Source organism: Poecilia formosa, unplaced genomic scaffold (assembly GCF_000485575.1).
Source record: "Poecilia formosa unplaced genomic scaffold, Poecilia_formosa-5.1.2 Scaffold113, whole genome shotgun sequence".
Taxonomy (NCBI): Eukaryota; Metazoa; Chordata; class Actinopteri; order Cyprinodontiformes; family Poeciliidae; genus Poecilia; species Poecilia formosa.
In genome coordinates, this window is record NW_006800052.1 from 1,743,172 (window position 1) to 1,766,316 (window position 23,145).

The 23,145-nt window shown below is 41.7% G+C and overlaps 2 protein-coding genes across 2 annotated transcripts in view; one reads left to right on the forward strand and one right to left on the reverse strand.

Annotated features, from left to right (window-relative positions):
• LOC103143596 (gliomedin-like) overlaps positions 1-23,145 on the forward strand; it is a 45,287-nt gene that overhangs the window by 3,315 nt on the left and 18,827 nt on the right. The window contains exon 3 of the mRNA XM_007560199.2: positions 7,174-7,324. The gene's annotated coding sequence lies outside the window, so the exon portion shown is untranslated. The remainder of the gene's footprint in view (positions 1-7,173; positions 7,325-23,145) is intronic.
• tnfaip8l3 (tumor necrosis factor, alpha-induced protein 8-like 3) lies at positions 302-23,050 on the reverse strand. Its single transcript, XM_007560201.2, has 2 exons — positions 22,668-23,050; positions 302-1,406 (listed from the first exon to the last, which is right to left on the reverse strand). The coding sequence occupies exons 1-2, from the start codon at positions 22,711-22,713 to the stop codon at positions 844-846; spliced, it is 609 nt and encodes a 202-aa protein (XP_007560263.1). The 5' UTR covers positions 22,714-23,050; the 3' UTR covers positions 302-843.

A 23,145-nucleotide genomic window follows, 5' to 3' on the forward strand; every position in this document is an offset into this window, starting at 1 on the left:
GAACCATTCTTTTTCGAGTCCTGATGCAAAAACTTTCTGCCGGTCTGCTAGTCCACAATGTACATTAGCATGTGTTTACTACTGTAGCTTGTGTTTGCGAGACGGTCACGCACGTGGTAGCTGCGCTGTTATGTGAAATGGGCATTAGCCAATGAAACGCAGCCCCTGTGGTAAGGTCCGTGTGTGTGAACGTGTTCCCGTGGTTTTGTGTCTCTCTGTTGCTGTGAGACGCTGGTGACCCTCTGACCTCATGAGATGGACGCCCACCCTCCCCCTCTTGGATGAATGGATGACTTCGCAGTACCGATTTAAAGAAATCTTTAATAAAAGACAAGTGTTATCACCCTTTTTGAGAAGATTGACACGGACTCATAACAAATATACCATGACACAGTTCGCAACGTTACTCAAGCAAATCGCAAACTTTTGAACACACTCAAAATACACAGAGACTACGACTGATTATCTTCCATATCCAAGCTCTCTACTACAGTATTTTTTTTTTTTGGCTGTTGGTACAGTACAACTTTAGCACACGAAGGGAATGTATAATGCGTATATTGTGAAACACGGTGTCCAGGTTTGCAGCAATGATCTACTGAGTGAAGAGACACTCTAAATGGGGAAAAAGAAAAAAAAAAGAAATCCCTCACTGACCCACAGCAGCAAGATGTTACAACAACCTCCGTGGAAATGGATGGGGAAGAAACAGGAAGACGAGAGAGATAAGGAAGAGGCAGGGTGTTTTGCTGTCAGGAGTGGCAGGTGAAAAGGAAATGGGAGGCAGGAGACACCGGCAGGGAAAGGAGCGAGTGGAGAAGGAGCGAGTAGAGATGCGAGAGGTTAAAGCGTTCCTTCGTCTAGCAGTTTGTTGATGCCGTTGCAGATCTTCCTCAGAGAGAGTCTGTACTCCTCTCCGTCCCCGTACAGCTCCACCAGGAAATCCCCGTTGGCAAAATGGTTGAAAACGTGATCAATGCGTGCGTGTGAGCGCGCGGTCAGGTGCCCCTCCACCAGGGTGTGAAGCAGGTCCCTGCACTCCAGCAGGAGCTCCACCAGGATGTTCCTGTCGAAGGTATATTCCACCTCGTAAAACGACACCGCCGTCATGGCCGCCTGGTTCATCTTCTTCTTGAAGCGCTCCACGGTGTCCAGCTCGTCGGGACTGAACTGGTGGTTGCGGTACAAGATGCCGATCTTCAGGGCAATCTTTATCACGTCCTTGATGATCTTGTGCGCTTCTTTCTTGCTCTTGGTGAACTCCCGGGTCGCTTTGTAGAGCTCGTCCAGGATCTCGCTGCTGGTGTCGTCTGTAAGCATGTTGGCCACCGCCAAGGTCGCCATCTTGCTCAGGATCTTCTTTTGGGCCTGCATGGCCAGGGAGCGAGAGTTAAAGCTCTCCTGTCCTGAAGGAAGACAAAGGGAACAGAGAGCAGGATGTGAGACGAGAAGGTAATTCAAAGTTTCACAGCAACATCAAAAACCAGCTGAAAATGTTGCTGAAATGTTGCTTTTCTACAGCCTGTGTTCATAATGCTAACGGTCATTCATCAGAGCTTACAGGATGCGTACTCCATTTTACAGAGTCCTGCATGATGAGGTAACTTATTTGCACTTTGAAAATGACACATAATTACATGCTTACTGCAGATTACCAAAATAATTCACACTGTGTTTAAGGAGTACTTAAGGGATACTTTACTTTCCAAGAGAATTACATGTTTCTGTCACAAGCTGGCAAGTTATTTCCTGAATCTTTGTGAACACGTCCTTGAACCTGTATGATAACATTCCAGTCCTTCTAAGTTCATTTTCTGGAACATCAAGGATACTTCTGCAAAACCTGCAGCTTCACAAAACTGCCAAGTATGTTTTCTCAAGCTCTAAGAAAGTTTTTCTTTATTTCCTTTTTCCTGAAAAACCTGAAAATATGTGAAACTTTTACGTTCTGGAGAGTACTCTTTATGTTAGACTATAAATTGAGAAAAATACCCTTTACGTCCTTTTTGCCAACCTGTGTATTTCAGGTTACTGGTACAGGATGCATGTAAAGCAAACACACACTGGTCTCTGAAAGCGGTGAAATCCGAGCAGCACCTTGTAAGTTCTGGGAAAGTAAGTTGAATCTCCCAGGAAATGACTCTGTATTATTAAGTTTCAAAAAGTACCAGAAATGAAACCTACAAGCTGTTTAAGAAAGCAGCGTGTAGGTTCTAGAAAGTACCTTGCAGTCTTCTTTTTTTTTTTTTTATCTTGAGAACAGTGAGTCTTTGAAATTTTATCTTGATACTGTAAACAAAACACAGCGTGCATCCCTGTACGTGTTTATACTATGAGCTTTGACTAATCTCCGTGGTGTTCAGTGTGTTTGCACAAACCAGCTGAAGTCCATCTGGATAAATTAGCTTTTGAAACTGTTGACCTATTTGAAAAAAAAAAAAAAAGTCCAAACTTTTCTTTGACCTTACATTCATAACCCCCCCAAATAAGTATGCGCCGTTTTATTTTTAACAAAGCAATGCAGAGGTCTAACTATGTTCTCTGAACTTATTGTTGTGCGTTTATGCAGCTGGATGCAGTTGAGGTAGTTTCAGTAAATATGACAGCAAAATACAACCCATTCACGAACAACGGACACATGTCAGGCAAACATCTGTGTACGTCACAGTGAATAAAGCTCATATAAAACAAAACAAATTAGAAACATGAGCATTCAAAACGAGGCGCAGCCTCATTCTGCAGCAGGGCGGCGGCCTCCCCGGAGCAGGCCGCCGTCTTTGGAAGGCTTCGCCGTCGGCTCTGGATCACGTCAAACAGCTGTCCTCTGATAGGAGTCTTTAACAAGTCCGGAAAACAAATCCCCCATTTTTTGTGGAGTCCCTCTGGATCCACAATTTGTCCTGCAGAGGCGAACATGAAAGGCTCTCTGTTCGGTTATCCAGCGGGAGCCGGCAGGCTGGCACGTGTCGGTGTGAATGTGAGGAGTGGGGCTTTATTTAGGCGCCACCCAACTTCAAATGACACACCGGATAACTTCCTTTATGATTAAAGGCGAGGAGAGAGGCTTCACTTTTCTCTCCTGCTCCGCGGGCACATCGCCAAGCCTCCTCTTCCTCCTCCACATGTTCCTCTAAAGACGGGGAGAGGAGGAGGCCAAATTCAAGGAACAACGCACAATTTGTCGCCACTGCGTTTTGTTTCTACCAGACGGATATTATTGGCATGTTTTAAATTCACACCAGCGTCGCATCATGATCTGCTTGTTTGCTGTGGAAATACAAACACAGAGCAGAGGTTGAGTGGTGCCCCCCCCCAGCCCCCACATCGGGGAGAAACCTAATCCGTGGCATTTCACATGAATGTGGAGAAGTGACATTTCATCTGTTGGTCTGAAGCTAAATGACATTTCATGAAATACAATTAGCCCATCATGACATTTAACAACAAATAAGGCAAATTCCTTTGTCTACAGTCGTTCACTCTCCCCCAGCACCACCACAACTACGGCCCTCCTACTCCTTCGACAGGTCTGGTGCTCTTAACCAAAAAAATTAGCTGGGCTAATGACGAACCCACATTTGGTGGCTGGGAGAGACATAAACCAGCTGTTGGATGCCTGTGCAGTCTTTTGAGTTTATGCCCCATTTCAGTGGCGTCATGCCCCAGACTTTCAGTTTTCGGTGGTTATATTTTAGGTTGGCTGTCCAAAACTACGCGGTTTGTTCTGGGAAGAGTCATTCGTCCAGATGTTTGATCTGTTTGGATAACACCAGCAGAGATCTTCATTTAAATTGGTTCACATGAACCTTTGCAGTGTTGCTTGGTGGGTGTAAAATTGTCACTCTGTGGAGATGGCTAACTTCAGGAGGGTTTTTTTTTTAGACCATTTCTGGGAAAGTTGATACCCAGAACTAAAAAATATAAATATATATTTATTTAAGCAAAATAAAATATGAATATAAAGGTTGTGTGCAATGAAACTGATAGTTTCAGTGCGTTTATTTGATTCTAAGCGAGTTGCACAGATTGATGTTGGGTTTTAAATTTTTTTCCTCTTTTTTTCTTTTATGCGAACTAGTAATTATTGCCATGTCGAATATTGTTTTAACACATTTCATCAAACTCTTAAATGTTTTATGTTTAAATATTTATGTGGCCATTTCATCTGCTCAATTTTAAAAGGTAATTACCAAAACTCATTATATTTCAGCTATTTGTTTAATCACTACTCCACAACAGCCATTTTTTCCAACTATGTCTTTATGCTTATATGCACCAAAAATACTTTTCAGCATCTACCAAATCAGCTGAGAAATTTCGATTTATCCTGGGACTTCACTTCCTTTTCTGTAAAATCTAATTAAAAAAACATAATTTCATAACAGAAATAATCCCAGGAGGACACCTGGGATTTACTGAAAGTTTCTCCTTCTAACTGCTCTTCATGTGAAGAATAGCGACAGCACAGCGTGGGCTAAAAAAAAACAATATATCAACGTAAATATTACAAGTGCATGCTAGTTTCCATGATATTTGAATAGCAGCATCAGGGTGTGTAACTGGTTTTCATTAGTCAGATCTGCGCCGCTCATCAACAGGCTCTCTTTGTCACTGTCATTTCCCGTTTCTATCAAGCGGCTCTTTGTTCCAGCGAGCCTCTGATATTCAGAAACCCGACAGGACGCACCGATAAAGGTGACAGCCTGCTGGTTGTAGAGCTGCTCTGGATATGAGACTTTACCAATTTGTGGAGCCACTCGCTCTCTAAGCGCATTCATCTTTTGTTCATTAGAGAGATCCCTGATTATTACAATCAACGCAGATTGAGATAATGACTGCAGAGAGAGTTTGTTTCTGCTTCTGCGAGGCTATAAACAGGCCTCTGACGAGGTGGGTGATTCAGAGTCTGGCTAAAGATACAGAGCGAACGAGGGTGGATGATTACGGAAAGTGCACATGAAGACGCTGAGATGTCCAAGCTTTCTCACACACACACACTCGCATACAGCCTGTCACCCAGAGGCTGTGATGAACGACATGCATGAACCAGAGTGTCAGAAGGAGTTAGAGAAGAGTCCAAGCTGTCAGGAGAGAGAAGTGTCCGCCCTGTTCCTCGTCCTCATCCCGCTCCTGTACCGTCTCCGCTACCTGCTTGTTATTTTTACTGCCTCACTTGTCCTGAAGTGTTGAAATAAAGTAGGCGCTCCATGCGGCATGTGGGAATTCGCTGCTGGGAAACAAACCGCCGATGTTGGGGCCTTTGCACAAGCGCTGGCCCCATCAAAGCGGTTGAACACGAGTGCTGTGGGAGTTTGTGAAGTTTACTTTAACGTGAGGATTAGTAAGGTGCTTGCTGTTCTCTGCCTGTGGCTGTTGACCAGACAGTCTCTCTCTGTCCCGCCTGATGTTTTTAGAGGCCTGAGTCAACATTTTCTGCTGCGTTGCATCAGAGCATGCATCCAGTGTGGAACCTGGAGAACAGCCAGGCCAGCTCTGCCGAAGGCGTCTTTTGGCAGAAAGCGTCCAACTGGACAGATCATTTCCATTTTAGCCAGAAACACTCGCAGTGTATCAAGAAGAGGGTCTTAGATTTGTAATGAGTGATGAGCTTCAGGATGCAACTGAGATTAGATGTTGAGCTGCCAAGGAAAATGATCCATGTGTGAGGCAACAGCAGCATATTTAAACAAGCCTATGCATTTTTTTTTATTTTTAGTAGGAAAGATAAATAATTTAAAGTTTCTGTGGATGGAGTAGTTTTTATTTTTATCGAATAAGTAATGCTTATGTTCTCATTCGAGCCCTTGTGTGCAGCAACTCCAAGAAAAAAATTGCTCCTCCTGTTTCCCCCAAACTGACCATAGGATACTGCAGGTATACAGAGAAGCTCAGAAATCCGTTTTCCAAACCCAAGTCAGGCCTCGTTTCTCTGATGACTTCGATAAACATTCTCTCACTGGATGCATGCCATCTTGTCTGTCTACGGCAATCTACTGCTATGGGGCACAAATAAAAATTATACAATTGTACAGCAGTCTCTTAAGATGTGACAATGTGACTTAATATTGTTTGAAATACTCCTAAATGTAAACATGCAAAAAAAAAAGCTGAATTATTTTGAAAATCACTGAGGAATAATGAAAAGTTGTGACTCTGCAACAATAAACAGGTAAAGATGATGGATGGATGGAGTAAGAAATGATATTCAGCCCTTTACATAGAAAAAAAATAGCAACAATGAGATGACTTTTGTTCTGTGAAGAATCTGTAAATGTATTTGTAATGACATAGGTGGCACTTTTTAGTCCCTGTGTTCAAATTGGCTGGATGCTTAGAGTCGGAGCCTTTTCTTAAGAATGTTATGAGTTGCAGGATTTACAAGCTTATTTGAAAGCCACATCTACAAAGTACACAATAAGATCAACTAATTACAAGTTACAAAGTAAATACACAAAGTAGTGCGCGAATGAAAGCATGTTATTGCAATGCATTGAACAGGAAGTGCTTTTATTTTGAAGTGACTGTTTGACGCCAGCTGAGCAGCGAAAATGTCGACAAGCTAAGCTTTGAAAAGACCTGAGTTAAAATTTTTAAGTTTGAGAGAAATCCATGAGCTCAAGACTTTAAATCTCCAACTAACATAATTAAATTGTTATGAGTTATTAATAAGCCACATCCAGGAATGTACCATGGCTAATAAATCAAATGTACCATTTTACGGGAAAATATGAAAAACCACCTGTCAGCGCTTCTCTCTGTGGCTTCAAGCATAAAGACTTACCTCTATCAATTGATTAATGAGATAAAGATGAACTTTGACTCTCTCAGGAGTTGAATTCTGGGACTTGAATCACAGTTTCTTAAGTGAAATGACCACTTAAGTGACCACTTCATTTGTGAACATAGTACCATATTATTGGATTGAATCTTTCTATTATGAAAAGAATCGGCAAAGAATAAATCAAATTCGTATTGAGTAAAATAATGGAGGATCAGTCAATTATCCATAAAGTCAACAAAAAATAAACGGACAAAGTTGATTTTGACACCTTATCAGATCTGAATGTGTTGCAAAGATAAACATCAAGTAGGTTAATTTTCTGCACATTTTCTGTCGTAGTCCGAATGCTAAATGGGGCTCGGATCCCAATGCTTGTGTTGGTTTCATTCCAGAGTAACCAGAAGAGTGAGCCATCAGCGGGGGCCGGTGGCTAACGCGGAGGAGCGCGGCTGGCCTTCACTGAGTCAAAGCCAGGGGGGAATTATCAGCCGGATCGCAGCAGAGCACACACGTCTGACTGAGGCGGCCCTGTAAGCCCAGAATGTAAGTTATTTTAAGGTGTGCTTTGCTTCATACCTCAACGGCAGAGAGAAGCAAGTTCAGGGCAGCTGAATATTTGCAGCCGTCGTCACCATGAAAAGAATGAGTATCTGTCAGGATATCTGGAATATTTTAGGAACGTGTGGATGATGATGGCGCAGCAGGGACATAGGAGAAAATAGGATTGGTCTCTGCTCCTCGTGGCGGATTTGATGACATTTCTGTCACTGGCGTAACAGAAATGTCATCAAAAATATTCAAAAATATTTTTACCTATAATAATTAAGCATACATGATTTTAATTGGATGTCATATAAATTAGAAAAAAAAAATATCCAGAAGCCCAAACCTGCTTAAAATACAACTTCATAAGGATCGAAATAGGAGGCGTTGAATGGCTTATGATATAAAAAACCATCAATGTAATTAGAGCAGTTTAAATATGATCTTAAGTTTATTTTACTTTCAGCTGTGGAATTTGCCACTGGCAATAAGCTGGGGACATTCAATCCCAAAGACCCAAATATTAACCTTACAGCAGGATTTCTATTCTTTTTTTATGTGCTTTTAAATGTGGACCGAAACTAGGAAATATGTTTCCTATAAAGGTATGTGATAAGCTCACTGCAAAGCGAAAGTATCTCTCCCATATAAACGTCTCTGTCAACACAAGTATGGCAAGCTGATTTATCATAAAACAAATACAAGGTCCTTCAAAGCAAATATTCCTAATTAAAATGATCAAGTGAAAAATAACATTTAACTGCAGTTTAGTGCAGTTATTTAACACAAATAATTTAATGTTGGTTCTCTGAGAACATAAAATCTAAGATAATGGATGTTAAATCTGTGCAATTCTGAACTGTGCGCACGTGTCGAATTCACACAGTTTTGCTGAATGAGGCACGTCTAATGTCTTACTTACAGACATTATGATGCTCCACGAGTATCCTTGAGGGATCAAATAATTTTGAGGCGACTCAATCAGAACGTATCAGAAATCTTCATTAGTGCAAGCAGCACAGTTTAGCATGGGATTAAATAAGGTTATCATTAGTTAACTGCTGCTTCATTTGAGTTGCAATCCTGGTTAATCTGTAGAAATGGTGCACATGTGTGAACAAAGGCCATCATTAAGAAAGTAAACTATCTGGATAGAACACAGCGTGCTTTCATTTGGGAAAGCCAGATGTGTCTTTTTAACGATGCTAGCCGAACAACAGCAACAAATCTGATGGAGACGTGTTAATATTTTACTGACTGTCAGAACAATGGTGAGCATACGAGCAATTAATCGGCTGCATTCTGGGAAAAAAAAAAAAAAAAAGTTCCCGGGCAATAAATCAAGCGCACCCTCACATAGAAGACTCAGCTCTGCTCCGTCAGACAGACATGTGGTCTGTGGCTCACAAATGGTTTACCTTCACCTCTAATTAGGGGTGATGGTATGTAAACCACAGACTCACATTCTGACTCCAATCTGAAGACTTTGTTTTTGGTCCTTAAGCGTAACTCAAGTCCAGATCTGAGACGCACGTCTCCTTCTCTGCCACGCAACGATAAGCAACAAGTATGTCTCAGACAAAAAGGCAGATGAAAACAGTGAAGAAGAAGGAAACTTGACCAAAATGACAAAATCCGTCTCTGCAATTGTCATCTGCAGTCGGTTTACCACTAATATGGTATTGATTTATATTATATAGACTTTTTTTTTCTTCTTTATGTTGGTTCCCTCAGAGTAATGTGGGTTCAGTTCCAGCTGGAGCCTTTCTGTGAGGAGTCTCCATAATCTCCCAATGATTTGTGTGGGTTTTCTCTGAGGACTCAGGTTTCCTTCTACAGTCCAAAACAAGCGTATTTGGTGAAAAGGAGATTCTAAATTGCCCTGAGTTGAGGGTGTGTGGTAAATTGTTCGGTGTCTTGTTCTGGTGATCTGTCCAGGTTGGGCCCCACCTCGACCTTACGACCATAAGGTCGACACGGACAAACTCGTTTTACCCCCTTAGAAGGACTGCTGTTCCTAGATGGCGACATTGAAAAAGAAAAATATGATTCATACACACAAAACCTGTTTGAGGTTGTTGCTGATAACATGTGTCCAGTATGAACAAAACCTGGTTACTCTACCAGAACAGGTGCAAGAGACGTATTTCCAGCCAACACTGAACATTATTATCTGGGTACACTAGAGACATGGAGGTCTATGGACATTCATTTCATATGGCGATGCCTGAATCAGTTAGGCCTGTATTTACTTTTCCTCCCAAAAGATTCGCATTTATTGCTCTTTCCAAAAAGTGTTACTTCAAACAGCCAAACAATGAAGGCTGCTGACAGACGGCCTGTTTTTCCAAAGTGCAGAAAGGTGGAAGAGTGCTCTTTCGACGGCAACAAACAATAAATAAAAAAAAATTAAAAAAAACGCTGTTGATTTCTGCAACACTTCTTTGAAACCCATTTATTGCCATCAAAAGTTTTGGCTGGTCATTTTCTTTCCATCTGCAACCAATTTTCCATTCACAGGCAGCCCTGTTTTGTAAATGCACAAGTGGATACCAGGTCACACTTTGAACCCCGTAAAAGCTGACACAGCTATAATTTCCCCAGACATGTTTTTCCATTTCTTGCAATTTCCTTAATTTCCTCTGGGCCTCCAGGTGTGTCATAAAGTCGACCTTTAGAATTTGCGTTTCACATACAAGTAAGAAGCTCGCGATTGGACCGAAAGGGGGGAAAAAAAAGTCTAAATAAGGCGATTCTTTGTGAAGTTTAAATCCACAGAGCACAAATACAGCTTCAACAAGCCCTGAAGGCCACTAGTGGAAAGAGCTCCTCATAGAACAGGAGGCTGACAGCTGAACTTCCTCCTGCATTGCCTTGGCTCTCTGGTTTGCCTTTGGTTGAATATAAGGAGCTGCAGCAGAGCCTCTCTGACTGGATTTACAAGGCTTGAGCAGAACAATGGAGCGGGTCACTCAGCAAGACTTAAACGGGGGTTTAATAGCTTGCTGGGTAAAGTGTTAAACAGGCCTGAGAGGCCAGTGGATTTAGGAAGGGAGCAGAGGAGGCGGCCTGTGCCAGCTGGTAGCACTGGAGGAAAGGCTTTTATTTTTGAGTCCGAGACTCGAGAGCTTCTCTCTTCCTCTTCTGGAGAGCACAAATAGATAGTAAACACTGCAAATTATATACCGACTTTCATATGTGATGGGGAAGGAAAAAAAAAAAAAAAAAAAAAACCAGAAGGAATGAAATGTAGTCATTTTTGTCTCCTCACTTTGGATCTGCACCACGAAAATGTATTTTTGACTCCCACAACACGACACAGATGACTCAGACACGCCGCCCCTGCACAATCGCAGTCTGTTATATTGCGTGTGTGTGTGTGTGTGTGTGTGTGTGTGTTTGTTTCTGGATGAAAGTAAGTGATTGCAATTGAGAAAGATACAATATCAAACATGAGAAGGACCACGGGGACAATGCAGCGTTGTAGCAAGTGTCGTTCAGCAGCACGGCAGTCTGACGGCGCGGCAGTCTGCAAAGGCCAAACCTGAGATGGAAGATGCCATTAGCAGCTGCTCAAGATGTAGGGGAGCAGTCAGAGCTTCGACGTTAATAAATAACTCGGTTTGAATATCTCGATGACCGGCACCTGAATGAAGTGGGGTCATGGACTCGCCAGTCTTTATAGATGTAGATCAGTTAGAGTTGTGAATGTGACGGCGGAAGTCGCCTCAATGGGTTTAAAACCTTAGGAATCACTTTTTCGCACAAGAAGACAAAGTGAGTCCTTTTTTTTTTTTGCCGTGTTTTACTTTTATGCAGGTGATACTTTCTCTGCTTGGCCTACTTTTTATTTGTGGAAACTGTAAGAGGCAAAAAAAAAAAGAGCCTAGATTGCACAATGAAAACATCAGTAACTTGAAGACAAAGAACAGAAATGAACAAGACAGTAAGTGAATCAAATCGCTCAGATTTATGTTTAATACAGTATGTGACATTTACATGACTTGAATCTGATGGAGAATCGGTGGAGGGAGCTAAAGATTAGGGTGATGGCAAGAAGCTCTTCACTCCTTAATAACTTAGAGATCATCTTTAAAAGTAAATCTGTAAAAAGCTGTTAAGCAATTAAAAAAAAACATTTGATCAGTTTGGCCTCAAAGATTTTTCTAATGATTAGAATGAAAGTATCAGTAATTCTTGACATGTAATTTTCTAATACAGCATGAATAAAAGGACAAATTATTTTTTTTATTATCTATTTTACATGGCTTTGTTTGGTAGTTTTGAATCAAAGTCCTGACAAAAGATGATGATGCTCTTTAATCTCTAAGTTGCTTTTTAAATCACTGAAATGGTGAATACATTTCCTTTAGTTTTTGCAAACAACTTACTGAATTATTAGATGCATAAATGCCAAAATAAAGTTAAAACAGTGACATCTTCACACACTTTTGGCAGAATTTGAGAAGTGAATAAGTTTCATTTCCTTCTTCCATTAAAATGCAGTGATAAAAATTACTTTTCAAAACAAAGCTTGACATTTTAATTGCGCGGGTCAGCTGCAAAGAATAACCCCCCACGTTGCCTTGGGTGTTGTTGAACAAGATCTGCTGATATCTCCGTTACAGGCTTGTGTATTTAGAGCTGAAACCTTACGGCCGCGTTCAGAGCAACTGCAAATACGACACGTTTCCAAAATCTGACATCTAGAACAAACTGTTCCTTCTGCTGTTTTCACATCCAGATTCCAATTTCATCTCCACAAAAGACTTTAGACTTCTTTAGATGTTCAGAAAAACAGAGGAAAAGAAAAGCAACATGTCGTAAGTTGCCAGAGCTGCTTCGACGCACGAGGGCATTAATTTTACAGATGTTGGAATTACCAACAAAGGTTGGATGCACTGAAAAATTCACTTCTATGATGATGGGAGTCAAACACATTTGTCTAAGATTTCCTGCTGCTTTTTAGTTGTTGGCTGGTATTTGGAAAATGTAAACTTCATCCACAGTCGTCCCCATATTTAACACAAAATGCAGGGTCAAGAAACTCGCAGTCATCTCGTCATCATTTGGGAGTTCTCAAATTACTTAGAAGCACATCAGAGTTTCTGTATGGAAACATCTAAACTTCACAGTAATCTCAGTCAGCGTCGTTATATCCCGTCTGAGGACGATTATTCTGTTCTCTACCGATCAGCACAAGAACCATTTAAAAGTAGTACAAGAGTCGTCAGCCACAGACCTCACAAGCTTGTAGATGAATGCACCTGTAACAGACAAGTCTCCCACCATAAGACAACATTTGAAAGAATAGCTCTATTTGTCTGGGAAATGGTCTAAATGTCTCTTCTGCAAGGAAGGAAGTCACTTAGGAACCTCTGAGTCAGGAAGGACACAGAGCAGATCGCCTTTGGCCGCCGCTCAGCCTTATTTAATGCGTCGTCCCTCATCTCGTTCTTTGTCTCTCGGTTTTAATGGCCACATCCCTAAAGAGCTGAGCCCGAGAGACGAGGCGAAAGAAGGAAGAGGCAAAAGACGTTTTGACTGATTAATGTGCCAAAGGCCTGCTGCATCCACGAGAGGAGCGAGAGAGGGAGTGAGAGATGCAGCGGCACTTAGAGCTGCACCTTTCTTTTTGTGAATGCAGGAGAAGATGATGACGTCAAAAAGTGGTATCCAGGACATCCGGAGAGGGCACAAGTACTGGACCGCAGGCTCCTGAGAGAATGCGACACGCTGACCCTGTACAGCTGATGTCTTCGGCAGATGTCGTTCCCTCCTGTGTGCTATTGTTCACAAAGCGAACGGAGTCAGGCCAACAATTAGCTGGTTAGCTGGGCATGGGAACTGGCTGGAGGCGATCCCACTTCTCAGCTTCCCTCCTCTGGGATCGTTTCTGGAAAACTACTCCTGTTATGTGGGTGTTGGTGGAAGCCAAAAATACTCAAGACCTCTAAATGAGAAAATGACAGATTTCCTTCTGTGCAACGTCAACTTCCGCCACACATTTTTCTTCCTTTCTTGCTTTTTTTTGTTGCTATTTTTCTTTCTTTCTTCTTTTTCTCCTTCCTCCCTTCGCTACGTTTGCTGTTTGGATTGCAGACACGCAACGATTTGGATATGCAGCTGAGCAAAGAATCAAGCCGCAGCGCTTCCCTAGAAATTATTTGATTCATAAAAGAGCACCTCTCTATTTATAGAAAGATGAATGCGTGTCTGTTTATGTGACAGAGAGAGCCATAATGACAGACCGTGAAACCAGGACCCAATAAAATACAGAAGAAGACGATAATAAAATCCAAACAGTCTTGCGGCCCCCGAGACCCGGACTCAAAGTTTCTTCTGTGGTTTTCATCCGAATGAAGGAAGCTGTGAGTTTTGTCGAGAAGAAGACAGGGCGAGGAAAAAGTGAGCGGAGCGGGCAGTATGTACATTTTAATTTCACACCTTTCAGTCAAGATTGATAGAAGTTATCCCATGAAAGTGGGAGGGATACGGGGAAAAGAAAGGCAAGACATTTGGGAAGGATTTCCTAGCTTCACCGTCATAAAAAGGAATGAATACAACCAAAGACTTCTTCATTTTTTTTCTTCATTTTTGCAAGATATTGTGACAGGATCCTAGAGAGAACAAAGAAGGTGTTGATGTAAGAGACGGGATGCCCATATTTAGACTTTCTCTGTGTTACTTCAGAGACAGACCTGCACCTAAAACACTGTCACCACCTCTAGCATCGTCTGCAGCTGCATAATTAGCTGCCTGTAATGAAGCTAATAGCAAAAATTCAAGCTGGAAGACTCCGCCCCTTCCGTTCGCCCATCGGCGTCATGCTCATCTCCGACCTCAGCGCTGGACCTCACCCGGCGCGTCCAATCATCAATCAAGCTCTGCATAAAAGGAGCCACACCCAAGCAGTCAGCCGCTTCCCAGCTGCGTTCAACCCACCACCGCCCCTTCTCCACCCACAACCTTCGGCTCTCCAGGATGGCACCCTTTCCCGACCTCCACCACCAGTGTCGGGCCCCGGGGGAGAGCATCCCTAATCAGTTATCGGGATGTTCGTCGAGTTCACATCAAATCTCAGCTCAAAACAGCTACCGGGGCCCGAGCGCCAAAGAACTTACTCATTCCTGTCATTAAATCTTTTAATTGTTCCTTTTTCTCCGTCTGAATCTTTCCAGATTGAAGTGTCTTTCTTTGTCTGTCTCTTCCTCTCTGTCCATTTCCTACCACATCCACAATGCAGAGTGGCAAGGAAGCAAACATTCTTTTAATTTTTTACATTTATTAAATTTTTTTACGGACCCCTCAGAAAGCCTCTCCTTCATCGACCCGTGGCCAAGTCTCAGCGTGCCGCCGTCCAAACACCGACATCTTTCCTCAGGTCTTCCTCTTCCTGGTTTGTTTGAGTTTACTCTCTTTTAACTGGATTTCTTTACATGAATGAGAAACGCCGCCTCGACCACTGACTGATTTATACGTCACCCCGCCACCCCCTCTCCTACAAACAAGATGTTTCCGGGATTCTTGACCTATAATCTATGCCGTTTGGGCTTTTGATGCCACATGTTTATTTAAAGACAAACAGGACAGTAGCAAACAGATTGAAGTAATCCCCAACGCACACCCAGTTACAAATGTTAAGAAGGCAAAGGTTAACCCAGAAACGGGGCAGGGCTTCAGCTGTCTGTGCGCCTAAATTAAAAGGTTGCTCTCGCTTTGATTGGAGTCATAAAATTGGAAATGCTGTGAGCTTTGGCCTTTCAGGAGCTCAGCCTGCTTGACACGCCGTAGTGTAAAAGCCAAAGCTCTCTACTCCCAACTTTTACCGCTAACTAATGACCAGGAAATAACTGTGGTTCGCTCGCACTCGCATAAATACCCAAATGCACATTTCTGCTTTTGTGTTCTGACTGCATTCCTTCTTCTAACGCTTTTTTTTTTTTTTTTCCTCTGGACCGAAGCCTAATTATTGCAAGAGTTTATCTAAATCCTGGCTCTCATGTGAGGAACAAAGTATTTTTTATTTTTTCTTGACAAAGTGCTCAGAACTCCCAGGTACAAAGCTTTAATGTGACGTACTGCCGAACCGGTTGTTCATAGTTATTCCACTTTTTCCTGCCACAGCCTTAAAAAAAAAATGCTACAATCAGCATACTTTGCCTCAGCTGTGCCAGAGCGAAGTGTGAAAAGCTGTGCGTACAACTAGCCTCCTACCTCACCTTGTTTTCTGAAACACACTTTAGCTCCTTCTGCGGAGAGCAATTTCAGCTTAATACCATCTGGATATGCTGTAGTAAGCGTGTATTTTAGGAAAAGGTAGCGAAGACAGAACCCAGATGGCGGCGCCTTTCCACAAACGCGTCACTAAAGCTGAAACTGAAAGCTGAAGAAAACTATTTTGAGCAATCCCAACGTGGAAACGTAAAGCATCACATCTCAGACTTTCTGCATCAGAGCAAAATGTTTAAGACATTCGGACCAGACGTCAGCTGCAGCCCGACTCTCCATCGACACACACAGACCGTAACACACTCAATTTAATATCAGTTTTTAATAACAGCTCTGCCGTGGGAGGAGAGTGGAGGGGAACTAATCCCTTCTCAAATGTCCCACTATCCCTATAAAATGCCACTGAGTTATAGTGTCAGCACATGCATCTGCACACCGGGGGAAAATGCTCTAGCAGTGACTTGGGAGTTGTAGGAATAGTTTTCTGCAGCAGCGATTGGAAAACTTTCTCCTGAGTCGTCTTTTCCACTTGCAGCTAAACTCCCTCTTTTCTTTCCTCTCCTCAGTTAGTGTTATATTTTTCCAGACCCAGCTCTCGGTGTCCTGAACGTGTGTGTAGTAATGTGTGTGTGTGCAGCTGGTTTTGTGCAGACTGCATCTGTGGGCCAGATTAAAGGCAGAGGAGGGGAGAGTCGAGGTTTCATGCATTTGTGGCGTTCAAGACTAGAGGAATGGGAAAAGAGTGTGGATGAGCATATATGAACATGTTGCAGTGACTGCAGGCTGACTTGATCTAGCTGCCTGTCTCATGTGTGGCCATGACATGAGTAATAACAGAGTAGATGATTGCACAAATGCCAACATAGACGTATAAAATACAAAATTACATGTAAATACTTATTGATTTTGTTGGGTGCAACCCACTTCTGACATTCTGTATTCAAAACAACTTTAAAAGTAGCTGAATAAGTGACTCCATATCCAGCAGCTGCTGGGAGGAAGGATCTACGATTACACTCCTTTGTGCATTTAGGATGTGGCAGTCGTCTCTCACTGCAGGAGTGTGTGATGTGATAGACCAACAAATGAAATGCATGGTTACAAAGTAGAAGAAAGTTTTACAGATTTATGTCTAAATAAAAGTCTAGGGACATTGTAAGAGTTAAACCCATTTCACCCCCACTCTTTTTTTTCACAGCTTCTAACAAATTTAATTTATAAATGCTCTGTTTTAATCTTGTTTCTGCTAAAGAAATGAACATCCATAGCATGATGCTGCCACCACCGTGTTATGCTACTAGTATGTTTTTTGTTGCATTTGGTAGGTTTAACTTACACACTGAATTTCACTGCAAAAATCTGTTTTGTTTTTTTCTTCTCAATTTTAGCTTGGTTTCTTTCCTTTACTTATAATCACTCATCATGCAGTGAGCAAGGTGGGTTCATTATTAACAAGTCAACGTGTAACGGCAACTGATGCACGTATTTAAAATCATGTACAACCAGAGAGAGTTAGGCTAAATACAATACAGTTTTTATTTTTAGAAAACGGGAAGGCCACACGTCCTTTTCCATTTCTGTGTGTGTTGGCCGATCCCAGAGAATCCCGTTAAAACGTTTGTGGTTGTCATGTGACAAAATGTGGCAAAGTTCAAGCGGTACGACTCGCTTCTGGTAAAGCTGCTGTCTGTGGGTGTGTAAACGGGTGAGAGTTGGGACTCGGCTGGCTGAAGATCAAACTTCAGCTGCGTCTTCAGAAACATCTGCTGGTGCGAGTTTGGAATGGAGGCACATCGGCCGCCCTCATGCCCTGATGGATCGCAGATCTATTATTACAACAGCCAAGCTTTTCATCAACACCATCTTCCCTGGAAAAACGGACTGAAAAACAAAACGCTGGAAATAGTTCTGCAGATGGCTGATTGGGGTTTGGTGTTAAGAGTCGCATCACCATGATGACTCAGCCAAAACTTCTCTGTGGGTTGATTTTTCTCACTCAACCAACATGATATAACAACTCCAGAGGCAATTCAAACTGGACATTAGAGATATCTGATAGATCGGTGAAATGCAGCGTCTAGTCAGCGTGGGCTTCAGACCGACAGCAGATCAGACTGTGACCGTATAATGAAAGGACAGAGTTATCAATGGGCACAGATGTAGACAGATGAGTGATTATAAATGAGGGAAAGAAACCAGCTAGGGAATGAGAAGAAAATAAAAACGTTCGTGAAATTCAGAGCTTGTGCTCTTCTGAGAGACAGCATGTTGCCTTATTGGCACATTTTGAAACTTTTTTCTTTGTCTGGATTGTTAATAATTTAAGATTTTGAAATTCAGACTTGTCTTTTAAAAACTTAAAATTCAACCAACCAACTCAAATGTGATAGTATTCTAAGACTTGTACAGATATTTACATGAAATCCAAAAATATTTTTTAGCTACTGTAATCGTTGACTCCTAAGGACATTTCAGCTAACAGCAGGGGATGAGTTAATAGTAAAACAATGACCTGCTTAATATGAACATCGAGCATCAAATGAGCTAAATGCTAACTGCTAATTGACGCACCAGTTTGACACTCCTTACATATTAAAAACAGATTGCAATGTTTCAATGCTAGTTTGAGCGTGAAGAACAATTTAACAGCTATTTGCTAATTAGTTAATGCCAAACGTCTAGTAAATGAACAAAGGAGAGATCGTTCCCAATGCTAACAGTTTCTAATGCTAATTGCTTCTAATGCTAACAAAGTTACTTGCTACAGTGAATGGTTTGGTAACGTCACACTGCAGAACATCAGTCAGCTCAATCAATGACCCAATCAATACATCAACTGTTTCAGATTAGTTACATTTATTGATCTAACTATATTTTTAAGGATCAGTTACAGGGATGCAGTTTTTAGAGACTATAGCAGCAGCTGAAAATTGGCATTTTTTTTAAATATATATTTTTGTTTTTGTTTTTTTTCCCCCAAACTTTGTTTACTTTGCTCTAGAACGTATGATCATCTAGACTGGAAATAATCACCTGACTTTATTTGCAGAGTGAACTACAAATTTCTAGATTTAAAAAAAAAAGTACTCATTATTAAAAAAAACATGTTACTTTTAGCAGTCCAAACACATCATATCATATATTAATCCTAATATAATTAACTTAGGACATAAAGGAACATGTTCACAAATATATTTTTGTAACATTTTGTGCACCTCTGGTCCAAACGGATACAAACCATTAAAAGTGCCGATAAGTGGCCAGTACCAGCAGCTTCTGCTGCATTCTGTCATCACTCAGCCATTTTTGACACCAAACTCTGAACTTCATGGTGAACTCCAACTTTCTTCAGCAGGACTTTGGACTTCATGGGATTTAGTTTACATTTTTCTGACTGGAAACTGTTTATAAGTACAAACAGAATGCACTGTTATCATTTGTGCTCTAAATTAGGCGGGTACAGACAGAATCAAACATCAGAATCAAAGTTATTCAACATCAAACATCAGATGTTTGATGTTGAATAACTTGGCATGTTTTCATCTTCACCATTAGCTCATGCTTCACTAGAAAGCTGTTGTTTTTCATTTGTTTCAATTGAAATAAGTAAATGATGTGGTCTCTTTTTGTAAATGCCTAGCAGAATAACTGAATTTGCATCCCATAATTCCTGCTGTGTCAGGATCATTTTTCAAAAATGCTGGACTTGATTCCTGTTGTTTTTAATGCTGGCATTTACATATGTACCTAAAAAATGTTTTTCTCTCCCTTTGAGCAACATGTGAAGAACCGTTTCTGGCTTTGAGATTCACTCCATCTGAAATAAATTGGATGAGAGAAAAGGTTCGCTTTATTTATAGACCGTTTTGAACATATGTCAGCATTTACATTTGGCTGGGAAGCAGAAGCCTTGTAGCATACAAGCCTTTCCTTCTGTTGGAGTTTATGCTGCACAGACGTCTCCATAGACTTTAAGCTAGTTTTGCATTTATCTGTATGACATGAATAGAACATTTCAAGGATAAGGCCTGTGTTTTGATTTGCAATTTGCTGTGGACCCGAAAAACAAAGATTAAAAAAAAAAACAAATTCCCACACGGATTGAAAATCTCAGGTGCATTGTTTTTTGATGGCTCAGATGATTTGGAACTAGTTTCCAGCATGGTTTTGATCTACATTATGAGCTGGGGGTGCTCTACAACCAAACCAGCACTTTCTCGTGGCAGAGGAAGTGGATCTGTGCCGTGCTGCTGGAACTGCCCAGCAGGTTTCATGTTGACATACAACAAAATGCAAAGACAACACGGTCGACTGCCTTTATTTACAGTTTTGGCGTGCGTGCATGCGTAGCCGCGCCAGCTTCCCCCCTCAGGTGATTAAAAACCGTATTTTCCTTTTGTCAGCAACAGCGCTGTCATGACTTTACCGTCTCAATGTTCTCCACAAACATCGTAAACCTCCACTGACGTTCTGTGTTCAAAACAACTGCGTGAGATCAAGGTAGAAGAAGCTTAATAAGTGGCTCAATATCCAAGTGCAGGCACGCACTCTGAGTTCAGCGCGGCTTTTGTGAAATTCAGAGAAAGTAAACTGTGACCTAAAGCTCCTGGGCAGGAATGTGAGGGTGAAATAAACTCAACAAATAAAATGTTCTGCACACAGCAATTATCAGCGACTCGAGTTCCAGAGTCACCTGAAACAAAATCCCTCGGTGTTTATGCGGCTGACGCTGTGGAGCGAGGTATGCGCGCATCATGCTGAGTTCAATCACACATCATCACTGGGAAAAAAAATTAAAAATGGTGGCAGTGTGTGAGAGTGAGAGAGATTCCAAATAAACCTGTTTCCAGAATGCCATGTATCACGTTTCATTGTGGGATAAAGTATCCTGCCGCTGATAGCAACACAGCGGCAGGAACTGCAGCACAGCAACAAAACATGATGCATTCTGAGAATGAGTCAGGCTCTCACTGACTCTCGATCTGCAAAAATATCCGGCCTTCGCAGTTCCTTTCAGCATGAGAAGCAAAGGTAACCAACAAACGTTGTTCCTCTCAGATGCAGGGTTTTTAAAATCTGGGGAGTGAAGGTGACAAAAAAAAAATCTCCACGCTATTAAGCACTGAAAAGTTATGTAAATTAAATAACTTGGAACTATCTTTTCATACATTCATACTAAAAATATACTTGGCACAAAAACAAAAGGAAGTCTTTTTTTTTTTGGTATTGTTGCCACAATGAAACTAACGATTATTTTAGTCATCGATTAATTTACAGACTGTTCTGACGATTAATTGGATGAAAAAAGTGACACTTTTTGCACATTTTTCATTGAAGCCTTTTCTATGCAACATTAGAAATACATTAAGATTCAAAAAACGAGTAATTCAACTCATTTTAAAAATATTTTTATTGCCTAAAATGCAACAACATAGCATTCCTGGAGTGTAAACTTGATTATTTGTAGCAAACGATGCACTGGCAGCTAAAACTTCATTCTAACATCAACATGTGAAAAATTCAGCCCTCTGTGGTTTGACTTGGCAACAATACAGGGCTGGTATGTTGATTGTTTTCTTTCTTTTTTTAGATTAACCAATTAGTAGTTGGATAGCAAAAGGTGCTTAAGATATTTTTTTTTTTTTTTTTTACATAATTTGAACCAGGTGAAGCTAAAACTGTAAAACTATGGCATTTGAGGAGTTTTGGACAAAACATATTTACAAACAAAGGTTATTATTATTTTAAAGACAAAATGTGCATATTTTCTATGCAGTCTAATTCCTGCTTTGAGTGTGTTGCTCTTTCAGCAGCTAATGATTAATGTATCACTAAATTAGTTACTTCAATATTGATTAATCACAATTAATCTGACTAATCATTTTAACTCCATGGCTAATAAATCACAGGAAAACCTGTTGATTTTCCCCTTTGTGGATTATCCATTCATGAACATGGAGCTGCTTTTGCTGGCCAGCAGCCTGATCAGACTCTGCTGTGGGTTAGCAGACACTAGTAGTAGTGATGTGGGAATTTATTTTCTCCATTGCCTCCAATGACAAGCCTTCTTCATCCATCCTCATCATTGGTAGATTGAATTTAACACGTCTTTAGGGCACAACCCACATCCTCATCCATGAACGTTGTGATTTTTTTGTGCTCAGGTTGTTATTACTCTCTTCTTATGATCTGAATAAAGCTGTAATAAAGCCTCTTTATATTCAGGTTCCCTTCTCCTTTCAAATGGACCAAATGGAAAGACAGACAAAGGTCCAGATGGACAGACAGATGGTTCATCCGGGCATAATTAATACAGAAAGCTCCATGTTGTCCATGGAAAAGGCCACATCGACATGATTAAGGAATAAATGAAAGGAGGAAATCATTGGACAGAGCTGATCGACAGCCTTGTCTGGCTGTACGCACACAAGCAGGAGAGAAACGCCTCACTTGTTGATGATGTCAAGTCCTGCAATTTAACTCAAAATGCGTCCCCAATTGGCTTCATCCCCCACCGTCTCGCTTTAAATCCTGTAAAGATCCACAATCCAGATAACCGCGCGCAGTAAAAACCCTGCCTGAGAGTTTAATGTGTAACTCTCCTCATTATTGCTGTAAACTTTTGCCCTGTGCGCTCAGTCACACCGTAAACTTTTCTCCTTTTTATGAAGCAACCTTTGTGGATCCACTGGAAAAGGCTTTCATCCTCTCTCGCACCCTGCGATGCATCAGGAGGATCCAGGCGTTTGGGGACCCTGCAGTCTCTCTCTCTCTCTCTCTCTGGCTGCATGTGTTGATGAACAAACCGGCTGCACGTGTCAGAGCTTGCCTGTTCCTGGTGGCGACTGAGGCAGCTTTCATCCAGACACCCGGTGACGCTGTGCCTGCCACCAGCATCAAAGCACGTCTTCTCTCCAACGCCTCGGAGAGCATCGGGAAAATGTCAAACGGTTTGGTTGCTTTGGGGGTAAATCGCTGCTTCATGTGAAGTTTGGGAGTCTGATGACGTATTTAAAGCTGACGATGAACTTTCTGAGTCTTTGCAAAACACTTCAAAAGACGAGTGTGTGTAACTGTAAGCGCCGCCTGCATGACAGTAAAATGAGCTTACCTGCCGAGATGTCTCCGTCACTTTGCTCTCCAGAGTCTGAATCCATCTTCCCCCTTTTAGGACGAGCGGAGGCTGCAGAAACTCTCTTAGTCCTCTCCCCTCCTTCGTCTCTTTCCTTCTCAGAGAAGAGTGCGCTTCTTAACCGAGTGGGAAAAAAGAAGACATGAAAAAAAAAAAATAAAAAAATGCAACTTCTGGTGTTTTATTCTCTCCCTCTTAACGAGCTGAGCTTCCTCCCTCTGCCTGGATCTCTGTAGTTGTGAGAGGAGCGCTGCTGGTTTGCTGAGCTGTCTGTCCTCTTGGGTTTTGTTGAGCTCCCTCACTTTCCCTCTTTACTTCTTCTCATCTACTTTCCCGTCTCTGGCGCTCCCTCCCCTTTGCTTACTCTCAGTCCGTCCCCCTCTGCGTTTCTCCCTGCCTTTTTCCTGCCACTCTGTCCCTCCTCTTCCTCCTCCTCCTCTTCCTCCTCCTCCTCATT